The sequence below is a fragment of the Thunnus albacares genome, chromosome 20, assembly GCF_914725855.1.
Source record: "Thunnus albacares chromosome 20, fThuAlb1.1, whole genome shotgun sequence".
Classification (NCBI taxonomy): domain Eukaryota; kingdom Metazoa; phylum Chordata; class Actinopteri; order Scombriformes; family Scombridae; genus Thunnus; species Thunnus albacares.
In genome coordinates this window covers 11,561,343-11,585,214 of record NC_058125.1, presented here as the reverse complement: position 1 = coordinate 11,585,214, position 23,872 = coordinate 11,561,343, and the positions used below count along the sequence as shown (strand labels likewise).

At 43.5% G+C, this 23,872-nt stretch overlaps 1 protein-coding gene across 2 annotated transcripts in view; it reads left to right on the top strand.

Annotated features, from left to right (window-relative positions):
• Positions 1 to 23,872, top strand: part of ntn2 (netrin 2) — a 46,536-nt gene that overhangs the window by 6,168 nt on the left and 16,496 nt on the right. For both annotated transcript variants that reach the window (XM_044338305.1, XM_044338306.1), the window contains exons 2-3: positions 7,540 to 8,842; positions 21,875 to 22,063. In XM_044338305.1, the coding sequence (XP_044194240.1) occupies positions 7,792 to 8,842; positions 21,875 to 22,063 (1,240 nt within the window). In that variant the 5' untranslated portion in view covers positions 7,540 to 7,791. The remainder of the gene's footprint in view (positions 1 to 7,539; positions 8,843 to 21,874; positions 22,064 to 23,872) is intronic.

Here is a 23,872-nt window from a genome sequence, read left to right as displayed (position 1 = left end):
AGGAGAGGAACAAGGGATGAGGGGAAAGGGTGGTGTCTGATGAGTCACGAGCTTTGGCATCCTTTACGATGTGTCCTCATGTGTGAGTGAGGGCACACGTTGTGAATACAACTACAACAGCGCATGTGTTAGTCTGTCAACAATGTCTGTGCTTAAGTGTAATGTACGCAACTGTGTGAGTATTCCAGGCACTTAATAAAATGATTTGTGGTTTTTTTTCCCCCTGCGAGTTCAAAGCAGGTCCTTGCTTTTGGCTGTGGGGTAGAGGTTGCTCTTGTGCAATGGAAAAAAAAAGAGACTGTTTTCCTGTTAGGGGGGCTTTTTGGGAAAACCGCGGCTCTGCCTACCGCAGCCAGCCTTCAAAAGGCTTTGAAAGAGTGCTCACCTCTCCACTCCTTAAACCCTTCCATCCCTCTAAATGAGCTACTTCCTCTCATATTCAGGAACACCTCACCTGCCCTTCCCCAACCACCACCATCCAACCACACCGCTCCAAAGCTGCGGTCAGGGTTATGCTCAAGTCCATGGGAAATGTTCAATAAGGGAGCCCTTAGTCCACCCACACATACTCAAAACACTTAAAGAACTTCAACGTGCTAGCATTTCTCGCATGTCTTTATCATCTGTTACCCCGCTGCACGGCCTTTATCCAGTGACAAACTTTAAGAGGGAATCGCAGGGTTGTGGGTGTCATCCCTTTCTCAGGCGCATCTTGAGAACACATGTAGAGGAAATATTTCTTGTATTTGAAAGCAGATCATAGCTTGATAAAGGAGGCTATAAATGTTTGAACTCTTGTCCATTCACTCCCTCATCTGTCAGTCCATCACTCTGTCAGTTAAAAATCCAAGACAAAGTACACGTTTTTCCTCCCTCACTTACAAGCTCACAGGTATATTTTGAACTTGTGAAACAGTTATTGACGACTGAAGCCTTCCTCAGTTGTTCTGAACCCCTGCTTTGATTTTTAGCAGAGAAACCAGAGTGTTGTGCCACAACATGGCTTGCTATTACTTTTGGCGACACCCCAATATAATTTATTAATCCTCAGATGTGATTCAAATCAAATGGATTCTTGGATGCGTATTGTGTTCTGGTTTTAGTTTCAGAAATGCATCATTACACAGTTGCAAACCCTGCTGCTCTTCTTTGTGGTGTTATTTAACTTTAATATCCACATTTGTTATTGATTTGGTCTTTTATTATATTTGGTTTTTATTAAAAAATAAATGTGATTTTTTTTTCAGGTTTTTATGTTAAAATGGGTGAAAACTGAAAAAAAAAACCTCATTAATATAAAAATTTGAGTGAAAATCTGATTACATCTACAAAGTACCATTTGTAGTCAAATCACCTTCATAGTTTAGCCATTTATTGTTTTTTTATATGGAGCTTTGGCTTACTCTCAACATCATATTTTTCCCTCCATTTTTCCGTTCACTTTTTATTACTAGAAGCCCTTTTGGAGCTATGCTCAAGTTACACTTTCTTATTGCAGCACAAAACAAAACAACGTTTGGACGTGTGGACAAAATATCCATGTGAAAATGCGATCTACACTGCCTGATCTGTTTTTGCGCAAATTAACCCTGTTTAACCCTGAAACTAGTGAGTCACTGCTGCATTCAACTTTCTGCCTGCTCATGTCCTTTACCCTCCCTACGCCTCCCGTTTTCTCACAAAAAAACACTGACCTCACAGAACACTTCATTAACAGAAAAATACACCACAACTTGTCCTATCAGCGTTTCTCGCCTGCTTTTGTACTGAAGTGTACAGTGTATGTGCATAAATACAGAGAGCGGTAGCTTAGCACAACTTCCTGTCAAAGTCTGTGAGAACTAGCCTGACCTCATATTTCACCTCGCGCTGTCTGTCTTCTCTCCTCCTGTTCAGTTCTGGATCAGGTTCTGTTGATTTTAAGAACTGCTGTCGGACTGCGGGCCAGCCGTGTGGGCCAGGCCACAGAAGCTGCCGCATTCCTCTGCTGGGCGTTCTGTCTTTTTCCCTGCAGCGTCTCTTTCTGTCAGATGCAGAGGTGGAAAGGGATAGATAGGGGGAATTATTTAACGGATACTCTTTGGATCCTCCTGCTTTGTGTTTTAGCTTCACAGTGCATGAGAACCTGAGGCATGTTATCAGATTGTTAACAGATAGCAACGAGTTGAGGTGTGGCCACAAATTCAGGTGCAGCAGTTTTCTCTTGCTAGAGAGTTGATGGTGAACAGTTTCAAGGGTTGGAATTAGACTCAAGAAGAAAAAAAACAGTGGCAAATTTCCTTCCTTCCTACAAACAGACACACACACACACACACACAACCCTTGAGCAGACATAAGCAGGCTTTAAAAATTTGTCAGTGATCTCTCTGCTAATGACGCCCTCAGCTGTGAGAGTTGACCCCCTCCTGCCCTCGGTCCTCCCTGCTCCTCCCCTCCTCCTCCCCAATCCCTAATGAATGCCAGTGAGGAACTCCGAGCGCCCTCCACCCCCACACCCACCACCCCGCCCACCCACACACACACACACACACACACACACACACACACACACGCACGCACACACACACACACGCTCACACAAACAGAAGGATCGTCGTCACCACTGCGGAGACGGCCATCATGAAGTCACCAATATCTGACCCCTGTTAGCTGAGGCTTGTCAGTCATGTTGATTTATGTGGACAGGTTTATTTACCTATCGTGTGTGTGTGTGTGTGAGTGTGAGAGCTAAGTATGGTATTAGTGCTGAACTGATTAGTTCATTAATTGATTAGTTGATCAACAGAAAATTGACAATCAAATAATAGTTTAAATAATTTATCAAGCAAAATTGATTCAATTTTATATAATTGTAAATGACACAAATTAATTATATGGGTTGGGACACATCTGGGTTTGCATCCCAGATGTGATTCCTGAATAAGATGCACAAGTGTTTTATAGCATCAAAAACAACATCAAACCATGTGCAATCTGGATTTCTAAGGTTGTTGCTGCTCTCACTGTTCTTTTATATTCATACAATGAATCTTTCTATAGTGATAATGAGAATGGAGGTGGCCCTGTTGTTAGCCTATTAAAAAGTCCTCCATGGTTCTGGGCAGCCACTAATAACCCCACCAGGGATTACTGTACAGCAGGCTGGAGGGACAGCAGGGCACCAGTTTGGGCCTCAGCTTGCTGTCATCTGTGAGAAGCAACCCAGAAGACCTCCATTCACCCCCAGTCTGAGTGGGGCCGCCACGCCAACAACTAGAGCAGCGTGAAAGGCTCCCACTTGGGATACAAAGTGGCTCAGCTGTCCCTCTCCTATCCTCACCTCCCCCGGCGCCCTCCTCTACACCCAAGCCAAATAAAGCCTCTCAGCGACTTCTGTTTTCCTAATCTGTGAACTCTGACAGAGGCGCCCACGCTTGAAAGAGAGACAACTCAACATGGGATGATCTCCCGGTGACAGGGAGAAGCTGAAAAAACGTTTCCCGGAATGTCTCCGCTGAAACCTCCAGACCACCCTGCCATCTTCCTGTTCCTGTCTTTCTCTCTCTCGCTGCCTGTTTTTTCTGCCTCTCTCTTTCACTCCCACTGTTCCTCACCCACATCTTTTTAATCTCATTCCCCTTCTTTTGCCCTCCATCATCTATATTCTCTAATTGGGCTGTCACTGGTTGATTAAAACCATTGAATATGTTCCAATTGCTAAATGGCCTGCGTGGTCTTTGTGGAAAAGTACACCTCCTTATGCAGGGTCCTTCCACTTAAAAAGTCCCATATTTTTTCATCCATTCACATAATGTACCTGTAATACTAATGGGCAAATTATTTAACACTGCACTCGCTTACCCACCGGGGATTGTAGCACGCTGGCACAAGTACATTTTCCTTGTCATTAATCCACACAGGAATGTTGCAGTGATGAATTGGCAATGCAGTTTGTATTTGTCACTGCACTCCAAGCAGCCATTCACTTTGAAATGGCTTAGCTGCCACAGGAACAGTTTGTCTTTTAACATACCAGATGGTGGTAGGTTTGTGTGCTGCAGGGTCACATCAAACTTTAAAGGCACAATCTGTGATCCAAATGTAAACAAAAGGGTAGCCAATATGCTAAAAATTCAAACTTAGATTTTAAGCTGTTGGATTAATTAACACATCTTTTAATGCATGAATGTTAACCTTGCATTAAAGCTTGTTCTGTTTAATGCAAGGAGTTTAAAAGATCAATACCATTCCCATGGTCTGAATGGTAAATATCAATCTACTGCCACAAGCAGGTTAGCTTAGCTTAGCCTACATACCTGAAACAGGGGGAAACGGCTAGTTAACAAAGTGCTATGCTAAGCTAACCAGCTGCTGGTGGTGGCTTCACATTTATTTAACTCTTGTCAAGAAAGCAAACAGGCGTATTTTCCAAAATGTAAGACTATTCCTTTATTGTTTCCTGAAAGAACAAAATATTTGTTCACATCAGCTATGTAAATAAATGTGGTTCTAAAACGTTCTTCTTCGTAGTTTCCTGAAAATGTTTTTTTTCTTGTGTGGTATTCATTGTCTTCTTCAGAAAGACAAGAGACATGGGCCGCAGCTGTTGCTACTTCAACCACATTTAATGAAAGACAATGTCTGCCCCCACTGAGGGAAACTTGTGGTTTGTTAAACACACTGTCAATGCTGAAAGCAGAGGATTTTCTTGCTGAAACAGATTCTTAGTATTTCAAAGGTCAGCCAGCTACACCACTGTGCTGACATCCTGGCAAAGCTTACAAATCCAGAAAGATTTTGTGGAGCTGGCTCACATTTTGCAGTTTTTACAGTGATATAGAATAAGTCATAAGTTTTTAATAAAGACCAGATTTTTCTCCAGAGTGTAGTGTTGTTGAACTGTCTTAGAGAACTGTTAACACTTACTGCAAGGCTAGCATCTATTTCAGAGGGTTACAGAATGGAATTAAACAGCCTTGTCACTGTTCTCTCTCTGTTTAACCTACACGCTCATCTGCCAGACACGCCTGACAGCACCAGACCCTGGAAGAATCTCCCAGCAGGCCCGGCAGCACACGGACCGCTCCATATTTAGTCATTCCAAGTCCAGACACAGACCAATGCAGTCTTCCACCTTAATCTGTCTCCCCTCTGTTTCTCCCTCCATCTCTCCCTCTCTCATTTTTTATGTCCTTCCCTCCACTCCCTCCCTGCATCTCTGTCACTTTCCCTCTCTCTCCTACTGCTACTTCATCTCTGTCCTCACTCGCCCTCCCTCGAGCCATTTCTGCTTTATCACTGTCGTGCCCCTCACTGTTTCTCTCCCCCTCATACAGTATGTCCCTCTTTTAACTCTTAACTACTTTTTTTCCCTTCCTTGTGCCTGTTTGTCCTCTTTTCTAATCTCTTGTGTATGTCAAGTGCCTGGTTTTCGCTTTTAAAAACTTTTCTAACTTCCTCGCAGTCCCTCAACAACCTTCCCATCAAATCTTCAAGTCTGAATAATTCCCTCTCCATCTTCTGCTTTCCTCCTTCACCTGTCATAATTTCCGCCCCATCGTCCCGCTCCTTCCTAACCCCCTTTTTCTCTCTCAGAGCCTCCCCGCTGCCTCATTTCTCGGATGAACATGCTGCTGACGGAAGCTGGGCCTGGATGCTAATGAGTTGCTAATTCTATCAGCCGCCTCTCCATGCCCTCCCCAGTGGGTGTCGGGCCCGCCAGCTTTACCACGGCCAGCCTTTTGATGGAGTGCCTTGGCTGATGAACTCCCGCCTGCGTGCCCACTTTAACCTCCTCGTCCTCAGACACATGTCATTGATCAATGTCCTTATCCGTCCTGGCAAGGCCCACTCATACTATAATCATTTATGAGCAGCCCCATTCCCTGCCATCCATTTTTCATATGTTAAATATTGCAATAGCAGGGGTTATTTTTTGTGTGTGTAATGTTTTCATACCCAGGTCTTTAAATGTCTTTGAGAAGATTGTATTTACATTTTGGGTGGCTACTTCAAAGTTTGCAGAGAGGGGAAATGTACATTTATCTTTTACCAAATTACCATTTATCATAAACCAAGTCTATAGTTCAAAATGAAGCAGGAAAGAAGTCTGAATTTTTAATAATGTGTAGTTAGCTACCAATTTCTATGATTGACATAAGAAGCAGTTGTACTTCCACATTTTCGTCCACACTGTCTTTCTGCTCTGTGTAATTCCTGCACACTCTTTCCTTTTCCTTTAACACCAACTCTCCGCTTGAGGAGAGGCCAAATGGACGGGTTTTAGCACTCAAGCGCAGATGAGTGGTCCTATTTACCAGGCCACTGGGCTCCTTTTTGAGGGTTGCTAGCTTTGGACCCCTCACACAAGAAAAGAACGAAACTTTTGTTTTTCCGACTCCCCTTAAATCCGTCTGTCTGCCTTCCCCGCTTGACTGAAGTGGATACAGAGACGGCCTTTTGTTCTACTAAGATGAAGAGGGATGCTGTAGTAAGAGGGAGAGTGAGGGCAGGAGGAGGTGGGTGTGATTCATTGTAATTTAATAAATACCTCGCAAAGAGGGCTGGGGTGCCTTCTCAACCCCTCAGCTGTCTGATTTGAAATGGGGCTCTTCTAGATTTGACACCCAGGGAAGTAAAAGGGGATTAGGAAGGAAAAGCCTTAGGCCATATACATCTCTTTCTCTGTCTCTTTCTTTGCCCCACAGCTTTCTCTCCCTGCGCCCCTCAATCTTTCTCTCTTTGGGACCGAGAGGCCCCTCGTCTAGCTGTGAGGGTATGAATGATGTCATCCAGGTACCTATCTTGACCCAGAGATTTAAAAAGGCTTGAATGGAGCCTCATTACTTCGGTTCTTATAATGTGGAGTATAATCCCCAAATAGCTATCACTTTTGGTGAATTTTCTGGTTCAGTGAATTAACATAATGCTGCCTTCTCCAGGGTCAGCTAAGTGTAACAATAGTGTTCCAACTGTTGATTCCCTGTCAAATTCCTGCAAAAATCAGTAGCAAGAAAAGATCAGAGCTCAAGAGTTGAGCCGTGTCCTCGTATATAAAATAGTGTTTTTCACAACCACAGTTGTTTCACCTCTTAAAGCAGAGGTTTGGCTGAGTCACATGCGGTCCACTGCTTCGCAGCATCACCAGGGATTATAGGGCGACTTCTGCCATGCTGCTCAAGCATGACCAGAAGGCTTGGCCAGTTTTGACTTGAATGGAAGTACTGAATGAGAGGCCGGCATTAAAATTCAGGATGCAGTCACTTGCAGCCACTAATGTCTCTCTTTAAATGGTCACATCCTCTCTCTTGGGCCCCCGTCTGTCTTATGCTTTGACAGGCTTTTAGTCAATGAAAACATGCACTTGTAATTACACTGTACAAAGGGTCTGCCAACAAAATTTATTTCCTTTATAAGGGCAAATATAATTTAGTTTTTAAGATGTACAGAGTTCTTTTTTATACGGTAAAATTCAATCAACATTACTCTCTATTTTATATCCTATTATGGTAAAAATATGACTGTGACATTGACCTCTGTGTTTATTTTTTTAACTTGCAGGAAGGGCTCTGGTCAGCCTGAAGTGAAGGGTCACTGAGCTCAGACACTCTCCTTCCACTGACTCACATCTAAGCACATACAGAAAGTAATACTGACACGCAGACACATCTGCGCACACACACACACACACGCACACACACTCCCTCTCTCTTTCATTTATACACACAGACTCATTGGTAGACACACACAAAGATTTGTCTGTGCACAAAAACACACACACACACAGATTCACACACAGGCTCTCTAAGCAGGATGAGGGAACCCTGGAGGTGCCTGCTGTGCTTGTGCCTCCTGGCATGCTCAGCCTCCACCCACAGCGCTGCCAATCCCTTTGCAGGGCAGCAGACCCCTCCGGACCCTTGCTATGATGACACAGGTGCAGCCCGCCGCTGTATCCCTGAGTTTATCAATGCTGCCTTTGGCAAGGAGGTGATGGTGTCCAGTGTCTGTGGCCGGCCTCCGTCCCGTTCTTGCAGTGTGGTGGAGCGAGGTGACGATCGGCCTTCTGTGCGTACGTGCCAAATCTGTGATGCTGCTGACCCTCGCCGATCCCACCCTGCTTCCTACCTCACCGACCTCAACTCAGCTCACAACCTCACCTGCTGGCAGTCGGAGAATCTGAACATCTCTCCGTACAACGTGACTCTAACCCTTTCGCTGGGTAAAAAGTTTGAGATCACCTATGTCAGCTTGCAGTTCTGTTCACCACGACCTGAGTCGCTGGCCATATACAAGAGCATGGACTACGGCAAGACATGGATGCCCTACCAGTTCTACTCCTCACAGTGCCGGCGTATGTACAATCGGCCCAACAAAGCAACAATAACAAAGCAGAATGAACAGGAGGCTCTATGTACAGATGGCCATACTGACCTTTATCCACTCTCCGGAGGACTCATTGCTTTCAGTACTCTGGATGGACGGCCTTCTGGCAAAGACTTTGACAACAGCCCAGTCCTTCAGGACTGGGTGACGGTCACTGATATCCGTGTGGTCTTTAGCCGACCCCAGCTACCCCGGGAGCTGGGACTGGGGGCTGGAAGCAACAGCGGAGGGAGGGACGATGACCCCATGGCAGTGACATCAACACTGCCAACTTATTTCTATGCAGTGGGAGACTTCCAGGTGGGCGGGAGGTGCAAATGCAACGGACATGCCTCACGCTGTCTGAAAGACAAGGAAGGCAAACTGGTGTGTGACTGCAAGCACAACACAGAGGGGCCTGAATGTGACCGCTGCAAGCCCTTTCACTATGATCGACCATGGCAGAGGGCCAGTGTGCGTGAGGCCAATGAGTGTTTGCGTAAGTATTTTCCTCTTTTCTATGTGCTTTTAAACATGTTTCAGTTAGCTGTTGTGCACTATACTGTAGATACAGTATATCTTTGCTGTACTCCAAATATCACAGGCTGTGACTTATATTTCTGGGAAATTATATTTAGTACAAAAAAGTAATCTAACATATGATGTCAAGACGATGGATACAGTTCATTTTTGAAGATCACAATCTGTTCTTTATAAAAATATCATTCAACAATCTTCACATTAATTTAAGGCCACCAAAAGGACCATACAAAAGTAATGTGTGGAAGCTCCAGTTTTTTTGCCACCCTCTTCCTCCTCAGCTCTCTTCCTTGCTTGTTTCCTTTCTCGCTACAGTCCTAATAAGTGAATGGGATTGAGACAGAGGATTGAGCCCTATTGAACACACATCAATAAAACTGTGATCTACCTGATAAACACATCTTCATTATCAAAAAGGCAGAATAGGTCTATTTCCAATGACTTCCAAAACAACATATGAGTGTTTTCAACACCCTCTAGAGGACAGATGGGGACCAGAAGAGCCACCCCTAGGACAATTTTATATATAATGATGTTTTATGGTGTGACAATGCTGTGGTTATGGTCTGGTTAGGTTTAGGCACAAAACCCACTTGGTTAGTGTTACGGAAAGATCATAGTTCGGAAACCTGAGCCACTGCGATTCACGGTGTAAAACACCAGTGAAATACACTCCTTCTTGCGGGGAAAAACACATCTGAGCCACTCTGAGACAACTTTTTGCCGTTTTGTCATCTTGCTAACTATTTAGCCATCCTCCCTACCCACCTCCTCCTGAAAAGGAAGTCACCTTATAATGACGTCATCTGAACTGCGTCACTTCTCCAAGTCATAATTACAACGGCCACTAGATGGTGTAAATGTAACTATAAGTTGTTTTTGCCAGCCTGAATTTTAGACCTATACTGTCGGGTTTTTTTGTTGGTTTTATTTGTGAGGACAGGCTGATTTGGTACAAATATCCCCTTCTTAGTTCAAGGAGTCCATAAAAAATATGGTAATATTTCAGTACAAGTATTGATGGATGGATTTCTTTGTTGGATAGAGGCATGACCTCAGAATGTATTGGACAGCAGTGTCAAGTCAGCCCATCAGATTGAATTTACACAGGAAAAGAAAGAGGGAGGTAGAGAAGGAGAGAATTAACTACGATGACCTGTGTATGACTGTTATAAGGGTAATATAATTAATAGTGTTGCCAGAAAATACCGGATGAGTTCGTGTTTTTACAGGTGAGCAGTTCAGGTGAGCTGGTTGAGCTGGTAAATTTGGCAACATCTCTCAAAACACAGGCCCATCCTTCACCTGCATTTCCCATCAGCCTCTTGTATTTACCGTTCCTCTACAAAGAAACAAACTCACTGCTCTCAACAAAATCATGTTTTCTGTACTTTTCTCTGACAAAACTCTTTTTCACGAGCATGTCTAAACAGTGGATGACAACAGCTCGATTCATTGGCACACCGCTACAGCTAAGTCATCCAAGAATGTTATTTGGCAGTGTTTGCCTTTACCTCAAGACATGCTCAGTAAAAGTCATCCAGACATGCTTTGAAAGCTTGCCAAGTAAAATTATAGCAATTTCTGAGGCAATTTTTGTTAATGTAAATGGATTACCTTAGTATTGGATTAGCCTTTTCTATGATAACAGGTTTTTGATGTGATATTTAGCCTATATATGAATTTCGTGGCTGCAGAAGTTTTTAGGAACACACCGTGTTAGTCATGTGTTTTTAACATTAATTCATTCTTTAATATGTGGAAGTTTCTTTGGTGGTGATTTTTACAGCATTTCTCTGTTAGTATAAATAGACATAGGTGGAACTTAATTCAGGTCAATTTTGCTTGTCATAAAAATTTGTAAGCATAGGAAAATAAAACCATATTAGAAACCACTGTCCCCATTTTAACCTTTCCCCATAATGAAATGAAATTACAGCCAGAGAGGAAAAAAACAGGAGCAGAACATTGAAAAACAGTCTATATTTTTCTAACATGTTGTAATTGCCCAGTGAGCTGGCCTGAGATCATATTTAGCATTGAACAGTGCCAGATCTGTTTAAGGGGGACAGACAGTGACAGAGCCAGAGGAACAAGGCCATTTTAGCATAAGACTGGCCAACAAACCCAGTCTTCCTTCACTCTGTACTCTGAAACCTCCCATTCCAGCACTACCTTACTTTGGTTTCTCAGATCTATCTTTGACACCCTCACTTACTCAACTCACAGATACAGGCACATACTCACCCACACATGCACCTATCCCCTTCTACAACAATATCCTGTAAATCCCTCAGTGTTTTCTCCCTCGTACTTTTGCACACACTCTCCTTCAAATGTCCCGTAGCTGTTTCCGAAATGTTACACCCGCTTCCCGTAGATCTCTTCTCTGTGGGATTGATATGTCACTTCCATCCACGATTTCTGGACTAAACAGCCCGGCTGTGCTGGCCAACTCTGATGACATAATCCCAGTGTTGATACAGGGCAGTTAAAGCCTATTGCATGTTGCACGCTATACCTGATCACACATCCGGACACGCCAATAAGTCAGTCCCAGATGTCACCAATTTCAAGTTCCAAAAGCCTCTTTACAGCTTATTCCGGTAGAACTGGTTCCAAAATATCCGCAAAGTAGCAGCAGAGCCTTTAAAAAGCCTCTCCAGTGTATATTAAAGCCCATTCTTAAAATGTTAAAATGCACACACCCCATGTTGATTTCTTTGCTTGCTTTCCTCTCTGAGACGGTGCACAAATGGCAGTGGGCTGCAGTGTGAGCCCTGAGGCACACCACTGTGGCAGCAAAGTGTAAGTATTAAGACCGTGCAAGTGTGTAAAGACTGACAAGTTACAGAACCGAAGAGTCCCTTAGGTGTCACCAGAGCCTTTACCAGGCCCTGGGGGTGTTTGGGTTTGAGGGAGTGTCTGAGGGGGCTGGGCTGAGGTCATGATCCTTTGTGGGGTGGTGACAAGGTTAAGTTGACGGGGAGATGGTTTGTGGATAATGAGGAATTCAGAGTAGGCAGATGTAGAGCCAAATCAACAGTTGTTTCACACCCCGCCTCTGAGTCTGTCAGTCCCTAAGAAATTATGTGTCTGGTAGACAGATTTCACCACTTTAAACACTAATGTTCAGATGATTTAAAAGAATTTGCTCTCACTTTTAGGAGTTTTAAGCCTTTTCCCCTGCAAAACAAGAACACTACTCTCTTACAAGCTGGTTTGATTGTTCATGGGTCTTGCTAAATGTTTGACATGCACCGCACCAAGATTACTGTCTGCGCTCTTGGCAAGCTCACACACTGTCTCTAGACACAAGCCATGCACACACACGCCCATCTGCCGCCTCCCTCACTATGAATCCTGCCTGAAGACATTGGTTTACAAATCCCCGCTCTAGTAGTCAGAGAGGGCAGCCTCGTAAAGGAGCGTGTCTGTTTGTATTGAGGGAGACATGATGGAAAAAGCTGTGATTTATCTGCCCGGAGTTTGAGCCACAGGACAGAATGAGGAAACAGATGGATGAGATCTATTTGGTTACTGTCATGATTGAGTATTGGCTTTTCTGCTAGCATGGTCGATGCCATAATGTAAATACTGTATGTTGACTTTAAAATGTGAGACGGTATATCATGCTACAATAGAGTCTGCCAAAGTCACTGTATAAGATGAAGAGGCCTCTTGTGGAGTCAACGACAATGTGACATCCTGAGTAGATGATAATTTATGGTGCTGTAGTAGCGCTATAATCTTGGCTGTTTCTGCAGCCATTTTGGCCCTGTTTGGCCGCGGCACCAAGCTGTTCTATTCTCCAGTCCTTCCTCTACCTCATTTGGACTGCGGGAAGTCCAGAGTGCTGCTCTGGGACGCTACGAGCTCAGGGCCAGACACCATCCATCGCTAATGGACTTGCCAAGCCAGGTCTGCTCCCAGTGATGCACCAGGCACACCGGTATGCATTCATAGCATTAAGTACAGAGGTCATGTGAAGGCTGCTTGAATGGCCATTTGGGCTGATTTCTTAAGATTGCAGGTGAGCTGCGGTTGGTAGCAGAGCTGGGTGTTCCTGTTCTGGTGCAGCGTTTGGGTGTGGTGTTGAATATTTTCAATAGTAAATTTGACATATTGAGTCCAGTGGGGAATGAGTGATATGGTATTCTGTTTTTGCATGACAAGGGGAGTTTCCTTTGAAATTAAATCAATCAACTAAATAACTATTCACTTGAGACACACATTATATATTAGTCCATGTCATCACCTGAAGGAAATCCCCCTCAGATTAGTTTTTACCTCAAAAGAAGTTATTACCTGTTATATAATAGGTGTCATTAGATCACATCTGCCGCACTAATGAAACGGTGGTTGCAAAAATATGAATTTTACAGCGAAAGAACGAGACAGATTTTAAATTTGCAAGTCCTGTCGCAACCCGTTCAAATCTTTTGTGGGGGTTTGTGGTTTTTGGTGGGCTCAGCCTCCGTTTTTTGGAAACTATTAGCTGGAATTAGGGGGACATTGACAGATGGGTTTCTTAGCGAGAGCAGTGTGATCCAGCAGAGGTGTGTGTATGTGTGAGAGAAAGAGCCCGGCCAGGAACACATGCTCAGGAACAGGACTCAGAATAAGCTCTCAGATCTGTACAGAGCTGTGGAAACTCTGAAGACCACAGAAGCACAAAGTTCATTTTTCTCTCTCTCTCCGTTTCCCTCTCTGACAAGGGGCAGATGGTTATTTGATGCTGATTAGAATTTCAAAATAGGCCTCCATCCTTTCACAGCATTTTTTCGCTCCACATCTCCTAGTAAGGGCAAGCAGAGGTCAGGCCCATGTTCCACTTGTAGAGCAGATTCATCAAGACACTTTTTCGGCCTCGTGATTGAGAAATGACCTCATTCCATACATGAAACCACTGCACAATTTGTGAGACTGCATGATTTGGATAACATGAACAACTTCACATTTTTATAGTTTCTCATTCGTATCATGCTGCAGAGGAGCTGGATCTGTGTGCTTTTGTTGTTGCAACACAGTTAGGTTTGGTCCTGAGCAGACAAAAGTTAACCTCCTCAGATTGTTTTGGGATTCCATAACCAGCCATACTCGGCAACCTGAAATGTCCATCATGGTCAGTTGAAATTATGCTGTCTGTCCCTAGAGGGCAACATGATATGAAGCTCAGTGAGTTGCCAAATATGAACAGGTAAGGCTGAAAAAAGCCAGAACTGCCTTGATATTACTGCATGTATGTACCATGTTCCTACTTTCGCTAATTGACTTAAAGACCCTCCCAACCCTCCCACCTCCGCTGCCTGTTGCTGGAGGCTAACAGGGACCCGACACTTCAATTACTTACAACACGACACTCAAATGAGCAGGAGATGTGTTTAGGTGTGTGTGTGTGTGTTGAAGGGGGGTTGCTGAGTGAAAGAAAGTGGATTTAGAGAAACCTCCTGTGCTTTGGAATAATTACACAGCAGAGGAATGTTGTTTCTAAAATCACCAGCCCTATGAAATGATGCCTCTGGGCTGGTTAGCGTGAGACGCAGGGGCTACGGCGCACCGAGGCCAACAAACAGGAGGTGTGTGCGTTTTGTTTTGTTGGTGTTTGTGTGTTTTAAAGACCTAAGCCAAGAGTAACTTCCCCTATCTGGCAGACAGGGTTTGGTCAGTTTGATCAGTTTGCACTGTAGATTTGTTCTTTGCTTTTATTCCGTTTGCCAGGATTGCAGCGTTGGTCCATGGCCAACCCGCAAAGGATTGATGCATTTCTCATTCTTCGAAGCCACCCATAAAGGCTCTTTGGCAAGCGGGGAACATGGTGAAACAACGTTAAGGACAGCAAAGTGTCAAATTACAGCGTTAATGTCAGCTGGGTTAAAATGCTGGATCCCTGGGAAAGGCTTTGCCGCTGCCTGAGGCCAAGTGTGTGCATGTGCATATGCATCCCCTTGCATTTGTGCATGTGTGTGAGCCACATGTAGTGCGATATAGTGCTTCATCCTGGTGCCAAAGCAAACTGGTGGAGCAGCAGTGTGCCCACCCTGCTCTCCCAGGCCCCCATCAACTCTCCCCCACAGATGGTAGCAATCACCTCCTGAGGTGCCCGTCACTGCCGGCGCTCTCTTCCTCTCTACCCTTGTGTAACTGACTCTTGTCAATGATTAATTCACTGCCGGGAAGTTTTTCTGTGTGCTACCTCCTCTTTTATTTCATATTTCTCTCTTTTTGCTGATATCAGCCCTTTTCTTCTGTCATTGAATTCAGTTTGCTCTTTTAAATGTTGTTGCAGGCCTCTGGGCTCTATTGCCTGAGAAACTATGTGGTTTTTGGCCGCTAGCCGGTATTGTTGGTTTCATCAAGATTCAGGGGCTGTTAAAAGAAAATATATGTCTGTATGTTGATGATGAGTGCTTGACTATCGCGCTACTAGCTTCTCCTTTTGAATTGGTGAAGCTGTGGTTTTGTCTGCCTGTCAGATCTCTTGTTGTCACTTTGCTTGCTCACACGTTGCTGTATAAAATTTGTGCGTATGGATGTTGTCTGTTACTGTATGTGAAGAGACAGGTCTTGTGTGTGTAGTATAAACAAATGTACAAATGTGGAGCAGTCTGTCCTTCTCTCCATTATCATCTCCTTATGGAGCAGCTCCACAGGGAGCACCCAACCCAATTTCCTAATCTTAACTGTAAAGTTGAGCACTATTATAGAGATTATGTACAAATGAAGGAATGATTCTGATCAGTCTTCAATGGCAGAATGAGTCCAAATAAAATGACTGGGAGCAAATTTTCTCCTGAGGATTGAAAATTAAGCCTTGATCTCATTTCAAATTTAAATATTTGGTTTTTAAACGGGACATATTATGCTTTTTCAGGTTTTCTGTTATTTATATACTGATATGGTATCAGATATCTATGCTTAACATGGTCAAAGTTCCAAAAGTATCTTGCTGATGAGTTGACGTCAGATCATCGTGCATACCCATAAATGGCCATCCATAGTAGCCTTGGTTGCTAAGGTTGTTGCTAAGATTTTTCCATGTGTTGTTTGCATTGTCTACTCTCATATTTCAAATTGGATTCTGGCTTGAATATGTACGGATGTATTTGAGAAGTTGACATTTTGAGTAAAGATTGAGAAAAAGTAGTGACATCTTACTACTATAGTTTGTTGCATGGTTTGTTGATGTTGCCTGCGGATGTCTGCTGAGGGGCAGCTTCCAAGGGCTGGCCAATCAGAACAGAGTGGGCTCCTCGGGAGCAGGGGCTTAAAGAGACAGGAGCTAAAACGGCCTGTTTCAGACAGAGGCTGAACTGAGGGGCTGTACTATAACTGTAAATCATGCAAAGATATTCTAGTAGAGCCCCAGAATAAAAATATAGACTTTGAAATGTCCATAATATGTCCTCTTTAAACGGCTGAAGTGGATTTCTGTCAGTGTTTTCCAGCCACCCCCATCTTCACATCTTATTTTTTTTCTCAGCATAACATTTGAAATTTTACTTTTCAATTCTGGATCACCCATCATTAAACCAAGACTCTTTTGCATTCATATACAATTCTGCATCACAACCTAATCATAAAACAACAAAACATTTGATATCTATTCATGATTTTTACTGTCATCTCTGGCCACAGTGGTGAATCTACACAGTATGTTCCATCTGTCACTTTCTATTTCTAAACCAGTGCAGGCATCACTTGCATCCCCTACGGTGGACCTCATGGTTGTGTATGCCAAGTGTCATGGCAAAAGTAAATCTTTTTTTTTTTGTGCCTCAGTTTATAACCCATTCGCCATGATAATTTGATTGCACAACAATCGTCTGGCTCTGCCCTTGTGCTCAAATTGTCTGTGGAAAAAAAACAGTAATCGAGACAGACAGAGACTGAAGGCAAAGGCGGGACAGAGATAACAATGTTTAGATGTGGGGAAGTGAAGTGGACCAGAGAGAGGGAACAGAGCTAAGGACTCAACTCTCCACTGACACCAGGCCCCCCAGCCTGGCAACCCTCCAGCCTAATCTCGTTAAAATCTTCCCCTGCCTGATGCCATCCAGAGAGAGAAAGGGGAGATGGAGGAAAGGATGGACAAGAGAGAGGACAGGGGAAAGAGACAAGCACGAAGAGGGAGAGGCAACCAGTGAGAGTATTTGAGATGGGGTCTCATGAAAGTAAGAGGGAATAGGGAGGGAGAGAGAAGGAGGCTTAGGGAAGGGGTGGGAGGGGAATTAAGGGGACTTTCAGTTCAAAAGGGCTCCCAAGAGCCTGCTCTTAAGCCCACGGCGTGAGGCTAACCACAGAAACCAGTGGAGGGGAGGGGAGGGCTGAGACATGGTGTCAAAGCTAAAAGTGAAAGATATGTCTGTCTGTCTGGAAGAGAAAGAAAGAGCAAATGGGGCTAAAGTGGTTTCTTACAAAGAGGTAGAAGCTCCTGGGATGTATACAGTACATTGTAGCATTGGTCATGTAATGCACACAGCAGGGCAACAGGAGCTGTAGTTTCCTGTTAGTTCTCAGCTCAGAGTTCTTAAATCTTTGTCTCAGCTTGTTGTCCACAGCTCATTAGAGTATACAGACCCAGCAGTGTTTACATCTGTTTAAGTCTCACTTCTGTTTGACTTTTTTTGTATCCTTTGTCACTTGATCCTTGAAGTTTTTAAAGTGGTTACTACTTCTTAAGGCAGTCGTCTCTGGTGTGTGTGGGTGCATAACTGTGTGTGTGTATATATATATATGTGTGTTTGTCCCCACTGTACACTGCCTTGGCTCTAATGAGGAGCTAATTAACCGGGTGTTCCCCCTGGTGCCCTGAGCAGGTGGCTGGAGCAGCCAGGCGGAACTCAGCCCAAACACACACACAGACATACACACACCCACACACACACACACAAGATGGCAGGAACCCATATAGCAGAGCCTGTTTGGCCAGGCAGAGAGGGCACCCAAGGGGGGCTGCAGCAGGTCTGGACCACAGCCTGGGCCAAGAGGGGAAAGGTGGTGGTGGGAGAGCGGCCCTCCAATTTTCAAGGACCAATTTTAGCCATGGGATTTGGGTTTTGCACAGGCATCCAAAATCAATTGGCTGTGCTTACCGGCTTGGCTTTGGTCGAGCTGAAGGAAAAATGAGGTTAGATTTATCCCTGACATATGGAGGAGAACAGAGAGGCAGTGCACTCCGCAAACACACTTGCATTTTATTTGTCAAGAGCAGTCTTTACGGGGCAATTTGTCATAGCACGCTTGACAGACCAGTCTGTGAGCTTGTTCAGAGCACATTTACTTGTCGAGGTACCTGTTATGAGAGCTAAAGTAGAACAGCGTGGGGTTCTTCAGTCAATGTATGTTACCTGAAATATTCCCTGTATTTAAAGGAGTAAGCACCATCTAGATCACAACCTGAGCAGATGTGTGCAGACTATGTAGAAGAAGATATCAGATAACAACCAAACATTTACCCACGCAGTTATTCCACCAAAATTTGCATTTGATGCTGGTCAATTTGATGACAAAGTTGTGCAACTATTTTCTTCTCTAATATTTTCCTAGTGGCATGTTCCTTCCTCCGCTCCCTCCGTCTCCTCTTTTATTTTCTGTATGAGCATCCTTCAGTTTGCTGAGCCTGTAGCTTTTGTTTGTTGTCTGATTTCCACGACAACATAAGGAACCACATTTACGCATCCTTGAATTGGATACTAACAAATAAAAACCAGCGTTCACTTGAGGATCTGACTTTCCACCACCCACAGAACTTCTCTCTGTGCTGAAATGTCTGTTTTTCCTTCAACAGATAAGAATTAGTGAGTGTTTTTGTGGCGCACCAGTGAGGCTTTGATGTGTTAATGAATTGAAAAATGGCCTTCAACAGTGTTCAGTTATCCCCGCTGAGCCTAATTTGGATGGGGGGGGGGGATGCAGGGGTGGCAGGTTGGGGGGGAATTGGGGTGTCAGTGTGTGTGTGCACAAGCACTTCAAAACAAACCCATAAACATTCCAGGATCCTTGGGCAGCTGCAGCTCCGAGCTGAAGTTAACTGCACGCAGTGTGTACACCACAGAACGCACACACAGGTACACATATGAACACCTTTCTCTCAGTCATTTTCATTAGCTTACACGTTTTTATTGTTTCTCCCACTCTCCACTGTCCTGCAGCCATATTCATTCAAGTTTTTCTCTTTTTTTGTCAGATATTAACTACTATTTCTGCCAAAAACCAATTCTCTCATTCTCTGTCTGTCACGAAAAGTCTGGCTGTTGTTAAAGCCATTCCTGGCTATTACTGCTACACATGTTAAATCATTTAAAGGTTAAATTCTGGAGCTTTCTTTACATTCTCCACACTTGAACATATCCTCTCTTACTTCAGACTTTGTTGGCTGATCTTGTTGCACAGCAGTAAATCGAGAAGATGCCATAAGAGGGCCGTCGGTACTTCAGCTGCGGAGAAAATGTGATCCATCGCTTTCATGTTCTGCTACAAGGTGTTAATGGACACAAGTGCTCACAGCTGTGTGTGTGTTTGAGACGCTTGATCATAATCACAGTCCCCCCCCCACCTCATTCTCCCCCAGCAGCCCCGGCCACTCACCAGAGCGGGTGTGTTTTTTGTCACATTCCCCTTAGAAGAAGTTGGACAGGCTGTTTGGCTATTCTCATGCACACACACACACACACAGTAGACACAGAAACACACATGCACAGAGAACGAACCAATTACCTACTCAATATGTCACCAATTTGATGCATGCAGTTTTTTTAGTTAAAGCAGGGATAAACCATATTACTACCACTAAGACCACACTAAAGATAAAAAGCTTTGAACTCTCTCAATTTGCAAGCTTTCTGTATCCCACATTGCCATGCCATCTTTACACTGCCTACATATTTCCTCTGGACAGTTCTATAGGGTCAAAGGTCGATCCTCATCTTGGGGTCACCAATCCATGGGAAAACATCCAAGAAATCCAGCAGCATCTCCACACATACAGTGCTGCCTCAATAGTGATCTGCACATGAAACAGTATTTCATTAACAGCAGAATTCTGTACAAATTGGGCGACATAATAACCAGATGGAGTTGGGAAACAGTCTGGGAATGTGCTCCCCCCTTTTTTTTTTTCCAGGGTCTGCAACAAGGGAAAAGCGGGCCTCTTTTCCAACCTGGTGCCAGGCTTCCTTTTCAGCGTGGATGGCGGTGCATATCATTCACTGCTCTCTTTATTACCTGACATTTGTATTCAAGTGATTCTCATCTTGTGAATGAGCCATCAGAGTGCAATCAATAGTCTTTTTTTTTTTTTTTTTTTTTTTTTTTTGATCAATTGCAAAAATCCCATATTTAACGTTACACAGATCATTGAGCTTCACATAAGTGCAGGACTGACCTTGGCTGTAGTGGAGAAATGACAGCACTGAATTTCCTTCTTCATAAAAGATTTGCAAGGACTGTATTTAAACCCTATATTGTTTACATCCTTCTTGACTTGCTAGCAGTCTTCTTCTCATTTGCCTTTTTTTTGCGCATTACTGCCCTGAACAGGTACCAACTTGTAAAAAAATTGCTCCGTAGCGCTACTAGTGGTCAAAAACTTCAGAGTACCTTTAATTGTTCTTATCCTTTTCTTCTATGAGTACAAAAATAACAAATATTCCAAAGATCTGAGTACTATTGCATTCTTGTGTGAATAATATATGTAGCAAAGTAAAACACAAATTCATTGAATTACTGCAGACTACACAGTAATGTAAGTAATGTGAAATGTTACAGAGTAAACATTGAGCACATGGATGAGACTGAATCTGAATGAAAACATGTGCAAAATGTAGTTACGATATCTGTCTTATTAATATAATACAAATAATTTTTTTCTGTACAGCACATAAAACCACACACATTAAACCTCCCAGTCCCTCAGCAAGTCTGTCTTTACTTAGACCCCATTGTTGTGTCTTGTTCTACTCTAAACATCTATTGTCGGTGAAATCTATTTTCTCTAACCCGCTCCCCTCAGATTAAAGTTAATTAATATCACCTTCTGTTGTGATCTGCTAATAATCCTACTATGCCATAACTGTTGACATTTTTGGTCAAACAGCTCAGCTGTTGTTTACGCTTTCTAATTTATCTGTGGATACCTTTGAACTGGAAATAAGCTGTGCAACTCTGTTGTCTTTGAAGCCCTGGCCAAATCTACAGGTCCCAGGTCTGACTCTGATTTAACTGGCGTGTCTGGATCAAACTCTGCTACACAAATAAGAGGGGCAGGTTTCTAATTAGACTCCTCAAATGCAAGCCCCACATGTAGAGAGCGAACATGGAGATTATCACTAATGTCAGAGCTTGTGAATGCGGTCTCGTATGGAGGAAGCAATGGAAAGACTCGTCAGCCGAAGAGGCGTCCAAGAACCAGCAGGATTTGAAGTGGAGCTGGGAGAGACTGTCTAGAGATAGAGCCTCACTTCCCATGTCCCATATATTCTGGCTCGCCTATTTAGAAGACAGCTAGCTCGAGCCCATTCCTTTATCTGAATCATTCTCTTTTTTAATAGATCTTAGGCGTCTTTATTCATCAGTGATTCATGAAATTAATGTGTCTCTTTCTAGTGATTAATAACTAATGGGCTGAAAGAAGCTGAATTCATTAATTATGAAATGGAGAAAATGAGCTCTGCAAATATCACTTTTGATTGATGAGTTCTGGAATAGCAGCCAAGCACACAGCCGCAGTGTGGATTATAAACCACTCACTATTACACCGCCTTACTGGAAAATCTCTCCCAGCTCTCTTGTGATATACAGTACCTGGGAGTAAGCATATGTTCTACTGCACTGCATACTTCATGTCATGTAGGTTTGCTTACATTTAGACTCTAGCAGATAAATACAGAGAAGATAATGTATTTTTATACATTTTATCCTCTTCATCTTTGCTGATGCAATCGCACATCTGGTAATGTTAACTTTTTCCTAACTTCTTTTCCCTCCACAGCATGTAACTGCAACCTCCATGCCCGCCGCTGTCGATTCAACATGGAGTTGTACAAGCTGTCGGGGAGGAAGAGCGGAGGGGTCTGCATGAACTGTCGGCACAACACCGCAGGCCGCCACTGCCACTACTGCAAGGAGGGCTTTTACAGAGACATGGCCAGACCGATCACTCACCGACGAGCCTGCAAAGGTACAAGTCCAACAAGAAGTTACATAGTTTGGTGTAGTAGTGCTTTATGCTGTTAGTTTAATAGATTAAGAGTCTCATGAAGTGGTATTCATGAGACTCTTAATCTGTTTTCCTTGGATTTTATGTTAATGAAGTTAAATTTAAAGTCTCCGTGGGGCTCATTTCTTTGTCTATTCATCCGTGGTGGTGAAAAATACTGACCACTCTGTTTACAACAGCTAATGAGAACATTTTTATAAACTTTTGTGTTTCATCAATCAGTACTAGAGTAGCAAAATTAATATTTATTTGGATGAAAATGTCACAGATTATTACTTGAAGCTCAGTTTGACTTCATTTGGCAATATGCTGCCTTAAGTGTTTACAACATTTTCAAACAAAATCTGATTCAGATGTTTTAACCCCACTAATACTTGTGAAATCATGTCATTTCTGAGAAAGTGAAAAAGGAACAACAAGTTATGATTGGAAGTATACACGGTCATGGTAACTTTCAAAAAGGAATATCAGCATGTCTGACTTGCCGTACATACCATAGCATAGAGAAATGAATTGATACCATGCCCGAAGCTTTTCTGGTCGTCTGACCAAATGTTTCCCCACCACACACCACGTAATATTATCACTTGACCAAGGCATTTCTCATGGAAGAATGTATTTTACCCCTTTATTATTTCACATTTGCAGTGAATATTTTTCAGCCTGATATTATGCTGGAAGTTTTGCAAAAATAACACCAGTTTCCTGTACTTGTTGCTCAGGAAAATATTCAAATCAATAGCAGAGAGGGAGTGTTTTTTTTTTTATCCTGTTGATCCTGATGAAGACAAGGGATCACTTCCAGATAATTTCCCCAAAAAACATCAATGGTGAGTGCTGCCAATGCTCATAGCCATGAGGATCTTTTGGTTGAAATTTTGTGGCCAGTATCTCCCACTGGCTTCCGCTCAGTTTTCCTTCTGCAGCTGACCCAAGCTGTAACGGAACACCAGGAGGTTTGAAATGGCGTGATATCATACCGCAGTTGCCCACGTTAGTTGCGCTGAGATGTGGAGCCATTCATCAAAAAATGGCAACGGCGACTTGGTCACATACCTTGAAACTTAAGTCATTTGACCTGTTACTGCACCGAAACACTGACAGAAAGAGATCTGCCTCAATCCTGACAGGAGATCAGTTCTGAGACATGTCCCTCTGTGCGAATTGTTCCCTCATCTTTCATTTCCTGCAATACGTGGCATTAAGAGACACTCTCACACACACACACACACACACAAGTCACCCTGACACTGCAGTTTGTCCATATCAAAGCATAGTGATCAGGTGGTAAACAGTTTATCACCCTGTCTCGCATAGGCCCCAGACGTAACGGAAATTAAAGTTAACGTCCAAGCCTCTACTGAACGGCTGGCTCCATGATTGATCAGAGCAATTCCGCAGCTTTCTAGGGGCTGTCATTTTCCTTTGCCTTAGCCCTTGATTACTTTTTTTCATCTCCATCTTCGCCCTCTCCCATGATTGTTTATAACCACCATCTCCTCCCTTTTCCCCAACTTCTGACTTCAATCACCATGAGTCACCACAGGCTTTTTAAAACCTAAGTCTTTCTCTTTTCCTCTTACCGTGGCTTCCCTGATTTTAATTTTCAGCTCACCTCCATGTTTTATCTCCATGTGTCTAGGGCAAGATAGGGGTTAGAGGTGCGGTATGGCTGAAGGGGGTGAGCGTCACGTCTGAAATGGAGTTACAGCAATAAAATACAGGTGTTTTGTAAAGGGGAGACAGGAGTGGGGAGGGCTGGGGGCAGCG